Genomic DNA, 12,016 nt, shown 5'->3' on the forward strand with positions numbered 1-12,016 from the left:
CCCAGTGCCCATTGGCAATTTCTGCATACTGACTTTGCTGGTTCCTATTGGCTTATCGTGGTAGGCACCTTTAGCTAGTTTCTGTTCATGGTGGCCATGCACTCCACCACAACAGTAAGCACTATCACAACTCTGACGTCAATTTTTTGCATCGGAGGTCTATCAGAAGTGCTGATTTTGGACAATGGACTCCAGCCTACATTGGCAGAATTTCAGCAGTTTTGTGACACAAAAGGCATCAAACATGTGACGACTGCATGGTCTACCCTCAATCTAATGGTGAAGCGGACGCTTTGTTGGAACTTTCAAGCAAAAAATTAATGAGGTACGCACTTCCCATGTACAAGAGTAAGCTTTAGACCTCCTCCTCTCATCCTACCATTCCCAGCCAAGCAATGGCATATCACCAATCTAGCTTTTGCATGGGCACCCACACAGAACACTGCTTCAGCTGCTGCATCCTCCGCAGTGGTTGGCCCATCCACTGCAGTACTCTATGTTTAAAGTGAATGATTTGGTCTTCTTCAGAGTTTTTCGCAGACATAGGCACTGGGAATGTGATGTTACCACCAAAGTCTTGGGACCCTCTTTGTACTGGTGTACAGGATTGCCCCCAGGCTGCAGAAGTGTCATCACATTCAGCTTCATTTTGTGGGCTGCTTGATCATGCCGCAGAGTTTTCATTTGCACATTCAGTGTTCAGCATCAGCTGTCTTCATCTCCCTCAGATCCTGTGCTTCCGGCATCAGACGGAGAAACTATGGATATTGATGCAGCACTGTTACTGTCACTGTAGCCCCATCTAGGAGATCTGGACTGCTTTTATAATGCCACCTTCCAGTGGGCTGCTGAGGACCATCCTGTCGCTGTTGCACTTCCACCAATACAAGCAGATGCTCCATCCCTGGGTGTGGGTGCGAAGCCTGTAGCTGTATTTTTTTTCGAAATTGTTTCCAGCTATTCTCACGATGAATGTCAGGATGTGGGCAGGAGCTTGTCATTGGCTGAAGTTTTAGTTCCTGCCTCCTCAGTGGCACCTGCACCCATAACTCCCATCCCTCCCCCCGACCACGACCCCCATCCCCACTGACATTTCTGGGAGCACCAGATGGCAAGGAGTTTGGGGAGGGGGAAGGGGAGCAAGGTAGTATCATGCACTATCAATGTCACACTGTGCAGTCCATGACTAGCAGCTGGCAGTAGCCCATGTGATTGCACTGCCAATATTCTGCTGGAACCATGACATACCTTCCTCTGCTCACACAGCCAACGCCACCTGCATTATCAGCAGCATCTTGTTATTGTGTCTGATGAACCTGCCTATCTCAAGGACATATACTGGTTTGTATTCTGGACCTGCTATTACTCAACTTAAGTAAAAAGGAGTTAAACATGACAAGTGTGTCTCATTATTTTTGCTCTTTTTATTAGACCCCACTAACTCCTTGGCATCCACGAATGGGCCAACCAAACACAAACAAGGTAGTTTAGTGAGTAAATGACAGACTTCAAATCAAAAGGTTTGGGGTTGGATTTCCAGTACGTTCTAGGAATTTTCAATCACTTATTGCTCCTTTTACTTCTGCCAAAGATTTGTTGATGGGAAAAAATGTCAATTTGCATCTTGTTATGTAGTCTACATTAAACAACAGATCCCCTTATAACTAGGAAATTTTGAGTAAAGTGGTGGAAACCTTTACCTCCAGAAGACACACAATGTGACCAGCACTACAACAATCATATTTGATTACTGTCATTACCACACATCTCCATTTTGAAATTAGGGACATTAGCAACATTACACAATCAATCACTTATCTAACAGCATTCACTTTGACCTTATTCAGCAGTTTACAGATTACAAAACTAAATAATTTTAATGTCTCCTCTCTTGTTTACTTCAAACATAATTATAAACAAAAATCTGATGAGTACCTCAAAAACAGTAGGATCAGAAAAGAATTCAGGAATACATTCATCAGGAGTCCATTCTTGCATCCTCTGAATGGATGAAGGGTATTCTGCTGGGACCCATTTTGGGCGGACGTATTTACAGAGAATGGATTTTGGTATTCTCCGTGCCATGTACACGTAGTATGTTATTTCAGAGAGAACTTCTGAAACATGGTGCGGCACCTGAAAAAAATTAGCTTTATGTTAAAAGAAATAATGGTACTTACGAACATATTTGGAAGCATCTTACATGTGCATCAAATGTTGTCTGTCCAGTGAAAACTAACTAAACAGGTGGAAATTGCACACCCATAGTTGCATATAGGTTATGCAGCACAGTATCTGAAACTAACAGATTTATCCACCTGTTTAACTTTTTCCCTGACTATTATCTCTCAGACTATTTTATCAAATAAATCTACACTGCTGACAGAAGAAGACATGCTGATGACTACGAGTAGCCACATGACAGAGCTAATAATAAGACAATAACCGGAAGAGTAGAGATCGAGGCAAGTTGTTTTGACTAAGTCAAAGAGATAAACTCAATCAGATCACATTCAATTGGTACCACTGATTTTAAATGAAAAATGAAGGTTACAGTTTTTGTTCAGCATGTAGCTTTAGCATTGCATTGTTTTCCTCTTCCTGTTCTGTATGAGTCTCAAAAACAGATAGTCCTATTTAACACTTTGTTTCATGTTCCTCTTGTTGCTTTTACTGTACAAACTGTCCAATATGCCACACACACACACACACACACACACACACACACACACACACACACACACACACACACACACTCCTAAGAAACATGCAAATAACTAATTAACTACATGTAAAATAACAAGAAGGCAACGACTCATCTATAGCAGACTATGTACGCATAGTAGAAATACTAAACATAAAACAGCATTCACAGAATCTTTTGAGCTCTTCCTCTTTTTCTAGCACAAGTACACACACCACACAGACACCCAAACATACACTCCTGAGACTTACTTACTAAATATTCCAAGCTATGGACAAAGGATACCATGAGATATGCTGGTGATACCCTATAATCTTCTCTCCATGGAAACAAAAGATTTTTATTATTGCTGTTTTAAAGCACTGGATACTTCATATTGAGAATATGTAAATGTTGTGACATACAATGTATTTCAGAAGAAGTGTTCTTCTCTGTAATGCACAAAATAATAAGCAAACAGAATATTTATTTAGATAGGTACAGGGGTTAGACGAAAATATATAAACACTGCAAGAGATGCATGCTTTAACATAAATGCAGATGCTAGCCAAACCTGAATGTTGTGCTGTTGCATCTAACCACAAACAGTACCTGTGTGTTACCTTCAACATGTGGCAAGCATCAGTTGTGGTCAGAACAGTGTTCTGTATAGCTGTGAGTGCATTATGTCATAGCTAAATGAATTCGAATGTGGGCAAATTATTAGTGCTTGTATGATGAGTGCTTCTGTGGCCAAGGTAGCCAAAGTGTTTGGTGTTGCAAGAGGCACTGTCTCTACAATTTATACTGCATTCAGGAAAAGAAGAAAAATGTCATCTGCAAAGTCACATCATGCGTGAAGGTGTTGAGTAATTGTGAAAGTCATTGAAGATAACTGCGATGAAAAATAAAGAGGACGACAGCAGCAAAAGTCTCTGCAGAACTCAATGCTGCATTCTTGAACACCATTAGCAGCAAAAGGACATGAAAGGAGCTCCATAAACAGAGAATTTCATAGCAAGTTGGAATTCCAAAACCACTCGTTAATGACGCAACTGATCATAAAAGGAAAACATGGTGCCAAAGCCATATAATCTGGACTATATAGCAATGGAAAAATGTCATTTGGTGAAGTGAACTTTGTTTCACACTGTTTCTATCTTGTGGCTGAGTTTATGTCATGAAAGGGAAACATGGTGGGAGTTCAGTGATGACTTGGGCAGTGATATTGGATGGGCCACACAGTTACTGTGTGAGATTGCATTACTGACAAGAATTCTGTGATCATTTTGGCTGATGGGAACCATCCCATGGTATAATGTTTGTTCCTCAATGGTGGTGATGCGTTCCAAGATGACAGAGTTCTTGTTCACATAGTTCACATTGTCCACGACTGGTTTTGTGAGCACAAAGATGAACTGTTGCATCTCCCCCTGGCCTCCACAGCCACCATATCTCAACATTATTGAGACTTGGTGGTCTACTTTGCACAGAAGGGTGTGTGGTCACTATCCACCTCCATCACTGTTACCGTAACTTGCCACTATTTTTTAGAAGAATCATATAAAGTTTGCTTGAAAACCATACAGCACCTGACTTTATCCTTTGCAAGATGACTAGAAGCTGTTTTGAACGCCAATAGTTTTGTTGTATGGCTTTAGGCATGGTAATGTGTTATGTTTTTCGGTGCTTCCATATTTTTGTCCACCACTTGTAAATGTAAGAAATGTTACTTTTTCTGTGAAGTTATGGACATAGTTTCTTTATATAAGAGCACATAAGTATAGCACATGAACATTCCACTCTCTCACACTATATCACATCCCTGTGTCCAACAAATCCACATGCCCAGGTCATAGGCATCGAATACAGCATGCCACACAGAACAAAAGTGGGACCTTTCCACCAGGTGGGTGTCATGTCGCCACCAGTCGCAGGTCATCAGCATTGGGAGGCCACAGCAGCACTGATCGCTAAAGTGTAGGTATATACTGGAATAAGAATAAAGTTATGTAAAAGTAACTGCAGTCTGCCTATCACTCTGCCAGATCATATGCTCGTCATGACAACTCCACACTGAGGCATTGCTCCACCGGGACTTGATCTCTTATAAAATGGTGTCAGAAGTGGGATCCTCAGTGCTCCTCTACCCACTACTATCCCTTACAAGAGCAGAAAATCTACAATCTTGCATGGGGTGTAGCACTTTGTGGATTGAATTAGGAAAGTTAATGCTAACATGTATGAGCTCAGTGAGAATGATCGCTAAAGTTCATGTGTGACATTCGTACGTGGAACTAGAACAAGGGACATCATCCTTCCTTTCAAGCACTTCTCTCTGGTGATGTAGTGGAGTGAAATCCAGCACTGAAGGTAGGACTGCCGCAGATACTGGCTTTTCTTGGAATGCATCCGAATGGCTATTATGGCACATTTTTAATAACTGAAGTAACCAGGTAATCAATCATGATGGACACAGTGCAAGGTGTGGATTTGCAGCTGTTACACTGCAATTAGGCTCAGAAATTCAGCAATTAAAAATAAACTCAAAAATGGAGCAAGTTTAAGATCCCGGAGTGACTTTGACGAAGTAACTGGGGCAAAACTGCAAATCCAAGATGACGCACTCGATTTCATCACATGTGACACCATATGCAGTCATGCAGCTACCTATGATGAATTCAACTTGTGCTATTGTACAAGAGGAAAAACACAACAAGGTTTCACAGGGAGAAATCCCACAGCATGCATATTTTGATTGGAGAATCAACTGAGCACTTTATGGACTGAATTAGGAAAGTTAATGTTAACATGTATGAGCTCAGTGAGAATGATTCATAGAATGAGGCAAAACTGTTTGAAGCTCATAATGGACATTAGATATAGTTCTGAATGGGTGAAGGGTGAAGTCAGCCGAGAATTCAGATTAGCACATTGTGAGACATTTGAAGAAGCAGTACAAATGGCAGTTTGATTTGTTGAAGAGCTATAAAGACCTCAAATTGATTGCAAATCAGATTGTCATGTATTAGAAGCTTACTCAGGAACCAGCTGTCAAGAGAGCTGGCAGCAAAGCACAGCTTCTTTAAAAAGATTTTATGTTTCACATATGGAGTGGAATGTCACATAGTGCGAAACTGTCAGAAGGAGAACACAAGGTTGAAGGTGGAAAACTTTGTGAGGAGTACATTAATTGACTGACTGGATGCAAGGGTCACCAATTCTTCCACCCACAAGTAGCAGTAGTTACTGTGAGCTCTACTGATGATCATTCTAAATGTCTGCTCATTAAAGCAATTTACCATGGACAAAATGTTTGTTTCCTAGTTGATACAGGAGCTTAAATTTCTTTGACGTGAAGCAATATAGTTAAGAAAGAAAGTTGGGTGGGGCCAATAAGTACAATAAAAAGAGTTTAATGGCAACGAGGTGCGCAGTTATGGAGAAGTTTTGATTAACTTCATGATAGCCTAGCTGAATATGTGGTTGAATCGCAAGTGATAAGGAGCAGAAACACTACAAAGTGTATATTGGGGTTAGATTTTATGGCAGCTAACTATGCTCAGATCAGAAAGAGAAATCCAATTGAGTCATAATGATTATGTCTGCAACAGGAAATCTAAACATCACACTCAAAGAATGCTGTGCTGCTGAAGTAATGCACAAACCAAGTAGTGATGCTGTTTCGCTGATCAACGTTTATTTGACTGAACGTGAGTGAATCCTCCTGGGAATAGGAAAAAATTCTGTATATCGACAGGAAGATGCCAAAGTGCAAGGAAAAAAATAGCTTGCTGTTGACAGAACCATCAGTAAATGGTGACTTGCTAGCCCAGAGGCATTGCTATGTACCATGAACTGCCAGTGTCATTAACGAAGAACCAAATAGGAAATTGCCAGCTCCAGTACATGTTGCTAATCTGTGTAACACAGAAGCAGAGCTACCGCGAGGAACCATTGTGGCAACAGTGTTGAACCTAGATACACAAGATGTGATAGAAGTACCTACCGAGGAGAAACATGTGCAGGTAGTAAATTATTGTCCACTTAATGACAAAGTAATCCATGATGTAAATACCTCCAAGAGTCCCTACCGTAAATCAGGAATAGACAAACTCAAATGTGATATATACCCAAAATTCTACATTGGACAGACAGGCAGAAGTTTTGAAATTAGATACAAAGAACATATTGATGCTCTAAGACTTGGTAACTTGAACAAATCAGCATTTGCAGCCCATATTGCTGAAGAAAACCATTCAGTGGGAAACATTGAGGACAACTTTAAAATTTTGCATCTAACAGAAAAAGGAGCCACTATGAATATATTAGAAGAATTAGAAATACACACACACAAAAACAGCACCCCAGACTATATCCTTAATGAACAAACAGAATTAGCTAACACCCCTTTCCTGAAAAATTTCCAAAAATTACTTTCCAGCCTCCAAAGCAAATAATATTAATACACCTATCTGCAGATCAAGTAGCAAATTTATATTTTACTATAATTCTCATGATGCCAAATGTAATAATATAATATACTATTTTACCTATACAGTTCTAAATATATATAAAAAACTTTATAATTAATTTAGCAATATCAGCTCAAAAATTCAGTGTCTCTGTACTAATGTAAAAGGAATTACAGTTTTGTAAATGAATATATGATCCTTTCCAAACATAGGACATCATCGTCAAATGTTACGATATATCATAGCATCTGTGATACTCATATGTTTGTAAGCTCTTTGTATGTATCAAAACATGTGGTGCGTGGTTGAAATGATCTCAGCGACAAATCTAAAGTGTACAGTGAGAACTATTTATGTGTGCAACAACGACGATGCAGTGGGAATTCATTTACATCGGTTGAACAAATGTTATGAAAACAAACACTCGAAACCAACGTTTCACGTAAGTCACATGCAACGAAAATCTGTAATGCAACCATCTGTGTGCTGCGTGTTTATAATTATGTTTTATTTATATTTTAGGACAATTAATCTATAAAAAGACACCAAATGTCATAAAGAAAGCGTGTAAACCATCTGATGATGAATCACAACAATTTGAAACTGGTAACGGTTTCCTTTGAATAAAGGAACTCAAAGTAAATTTGTGGCTGGTTGCTGTCCTAACACCATCAACATTTGTCTTCAAACAACAGCCACAGTCTCCATCATGTCATCATATGACAAAATTGCATGAAGAAATCAACTGATGAAGCACTCTAAACAATCATTCAAGAGCTGCTTACTAAATAAAATAATTTCACCGGTGCTACTGAGCTACTCTGATATTTTTCAAGAATAGGATAATCTCCCTGCCATCCCCCTGGTTCAACACAGGATACATACAGGAAGAGCAGTACCCATTGCTCGATGACTGTACAGAATTCCATATAGTCAACAAGCCTTGGTCGAAGAGATGATTAAGGAACAGCTGTAAGTGGGGTTCATTGAACCTAGAGAACTATCTGATCCACACTGGGTATCATCCATAGTAACTGTAAGGAAGAAATCACCTACAGGAGAACAGAAGTATAGGATTTGTGTTGATTGCAGGAAGCTGAATCCTGTAATGTTATCAGATACTCATCAATTGCCAAATGCTGTACACTCATTGGATTATCACGGTTCATGCAAAATCTTCTCCGTCCGTGACCTAACCTGTGGTTACAATAAGCTGATTCTGCATTCAGACAACAGGGCTACAGCATCATTTATTAAGCCTACAGGTGTGTACAAGTGTCGTCTTCATTTTGGTTTTCAGAATGCACCAGCAACATTCCAATGTGTGATGGAATCTGTGCTCAGAGGATTAACATCCACTCAATGTTTAGTTTACTTTGATGATGTTATCATTTTCAGCCAAGGCATGCAACAATGTGTCAAAAGACAAAGAGGTGTATTGAGCTACCCATGTCAAAATGTCATTTCACTGTACCTGAAGAAAATATTTAGAACACAAGATGACTTAAAACTGGTAGAAGATGTGAAGAACTACCTAGAACTGATGAAAGTGAAGGAACTGCAGGCATTCTTGAGCACTGAATTTCTAGCGATGATACATTCAGGGATATGCTGACACAGCACAACGAATGACTCAACTACTGAAAAAAGGAGCAGCTTTTAGTTGGAATTCCGAATGTTCACATGTGATGGAAACACTGAGAAGAGTTTTGACAATAGCTACCACCATATTGGCCCCTCCAGACTTTTCAAAACCCTTCATCCTAGCTACAGACACTAATAATTTTGCTGTTCGGGCAGTTTTCTCACAGAAAATCAATGGACAAGAGCACCCAAATTTGATCAATTCCCTTCTTCTTACAGAGCCAGAATCAATTACTTGAAAACTGAAAAGAAATTACATGCGCTTGACTATGGCATACAATACAATGGATGTTTATTAGTTGTCTGAGAACTTACTGTTGTGACTGATCACACCACATTGAAGTGGCTGCTCAACCTGAACAATCCGAGCAGTAGATTAACCTCATGGGCCATATGTTTAACTGTGCACCAATTTGAAGTAGTTCACCAGCCTGGGAAACTGCACAGTAATATGGATGGGTTAAGTAGGAAAGTCAGTCAGAATATGTTTCACAACTGGGAGGGAAGAGGAATTCATAAACGTGCAAGATGCTGACATGCAGTGTCCATTCTGGAAACAAGATCCTACATTCAGGGTTGGTGATGGGATGCTGTACAAGAGCACTGCTAAAGGAAACTGTATCATCATATCTCTCAAGTCCTACAAGAACAAAAGTTAAAAGAATGTCTTGATAGTCCATAGTCCACTGGCAGGACGCAATGAGAAAAGAGCAACTAACCCACAAACAGCACAAAACTATTGGTGGCAGAACTGGAAAGCCAATGATTAAAGTTACATTTCAAATTGAGATTCATGCAATAAGTGGAACTATGTGGGCAAAACCAATACACCTCTGAAAAAACTCCAAGAAACCAGAGCAGTGTTTGAACAAAAAGGTCTCAATATTTTAGGTCCCCTACCAAAAATGAAAGATGGAAATTATTAATTGTATCTAACCTACTATGGATCACTTCTTGAGATATATACTATTACCACCAATTCCAGACAAAGTGCTGAGACTGTGGCGTGTGTGTTTGTTAAAGGCTGAATTTTTGAAATATGGCTCACTTTCTATAATTAGTGACCACAGTTCCAATTTTACTTCCAACAGAACTGATAGATAAGCGACTCCTTTTACAGACGTCAGTTCAATACGTCATTCTCTGACATCTGACCCTTAAGTCGGCAAGACTCAATGGAACTAGGAGCACCTCTGAATATATCCCTTCCAGCTCTGAACAAAACATCTGCATTCACGGACCATGGGCACAACCTGGAAGATTCAAGAGCAACTAAGACAAGCAGTCATGAAAGCCTTCATTTTATGAACACATATGTATGATTTGCTGTATGTGTGTGTGTGATATTATTTGAAACAGCAAGTTGAATATACTGAATGAATCACCCAGAACTTGCACCACAACTATTGGGGAAATTGAAAGTGCTACTGATGTACATTTTTTACAGAATGGATTGATATTCAGGGACTCATATTGTTAGCTAATAAACAGGTTTCTGGAACATTCATAATTTTGCGTCAATGGTGTGTTGGAGCGAAATGCACTTCACATTCCTGCACACACCTGTCTTTAATGTGTAACTGCCACAAGTTTTACTGTTGTAAGTCTGTTACTTATTGTTCAATGCTGTACTGGATAGAATGTTGTGTCCCACAGCTTGTGAATTTTGAGATGACAGAGTTAGAGGAGCAACACATCTGCATTCAATTTTGCATGAAACTCAAGAAAACCTTTACAGAGACACACCAAATGATGCAGGAAGCCTACTGTGAGGAGAGCTTAAGCTGTACTTAGTGTTACAAATGGTCCACATTGTTTAAAAATGGCCGGACAGAAGTTAAAGATGACCCTCATTCAGGACGACTACCGATAACCTCATGTCAGAAACGTCAATGAAACTGTGCACGCCAATCTAAGACAGACTGTCTGAGGGATAGAAAAAGAATGAAACATTTCAGTTGTATCATGCCATGAAATCCTGACACAGTATCTTGGAATTCATCATGTTGCCACCAAGTTTGTCCCACAGTTCATGAGGCAAGACCAGAAAGATCTTTGTCTTGCAATCTGTGAAGAGCTTTTCGATCGTGCAAATGTTCCTGAAGAGAATCACAGCTGGTGATGAGACGTGGATCTACAGTCATGATGTTGAGACTGACGTTCAATCTTCACAATAGGTTGGAAAAGGTTCTCCAGGACAAACAAAACTTGTCAGGAGAGGTCAAACATCAAAGCCATGTTGATAGTTTTCTTTGACTCTGAAGGATTAGTTCATCATGAATTCATGCCACTGGGACAAGCTGTCAATCGATGTTACTATCAGGACATGATGTGACACCTGCAAGAAAATGTGAGAAGGAATGTGGCGAGACAATATCACGATAACACACTTGCACATTCATCCCTGCTGGTGCATGACTGCTGCACAAGAAAGCAAATCTCTGTGCTGCATCATACTCCACACTCTCTAGACTGGTCCCTTTCTTTATTTCCAGAGTTGAAAATTCTGTTGAAAGGACGAAGATTTGTAATGACATACAAGATAAAAGAAAATTCACACACATCGCTTTGTGTGATCCAGCAAGAGGCATACAAAGACTGCTTCTGGAAGTGGAAATGGCATTGGGAGCAGTGAATCAATTGAAGAGGGTAGTATTTCGAAGGAAACCATGTACAATAAGTAAAAGGTAAGCGTAGAAAAGCTTTGGGGAGAAAATTCCAAAATTGTTTGAACAGATCTCAGAGAACATGTCTTTTTTTGTGCAAACATACATTTTTAAATGTAACAATGCTTATTGTATTTAACAAGCTAAAAGTAGAATGTAGTAAATTAGAATGTCAGTGTTGTTTGTAGCAGGATTCATGTGGGAGTCTTTTACAAGATATCAAGTTTTCACATCAACATTTGTTTGCACCATTCAACCTGCATAGTTACTAGGCACGATGTTGTTATGTTTGTTTACAGTGTGTTTGTGTGTTCCTTGAGAGTATTGCAACTTGTTAGTCAGTGTGTGACAGTCCAAGCAATACGTTGTGAGTGGACAATGGGATTTACCAATGCAGGAAAAGCTGACATGCTCACGGTGTATGGAGAGTGTAGGAAGGATGCAGTTCATTATTGCTCAGTGTGTGCGGCACTATATCCCACTAGATGTCAACCATCTTAGCAATTGCTTTTCAAAATCTTCAACCAGTTACTTGAAAATGGTAATGT

General features: G+C 39.7%; 1 protein-coding gene across 1 annotated transcript in view; it reads right to left on the reverse strand.

Annotated features, from left to right (window-relative positions):
* The window catches only part of LOC126095516 (WD repeat-containing protein 81), a 308,162-nt gene that overhangs the window by 257,361 nt on the left and 38,785 nt on the right, over positions 1-12,016 (reverse strand). Inside the window, exon 6 of the mRNA XM_049910301.1 lies at positions 1,936-2,136. Within this exon, the coding sequence (XP_049766258.1) occupies positions 1,936-2,136 (201 nt within the window). The remainder of the gene's footprint in view (positions 1-1,935; positions 2,137-12,016) is intronic.

The sequence above is a fragment of the Schistocerca cancellata genome, chromosome 8 (assembly GCF_023864275.1).
Source record: "Schistocerca cancellata isolate TAMUIC-IGC-003103 chromosome 8, iqSchCanc2.1, whole genome shotgun sequence".
Taxonomy (NCBI): Eukaryota; Metazoa; Arthropoda; class Insecta; order Orthoptera; family Acrididae; genus Schistocerca; species Schistocerca cancellata.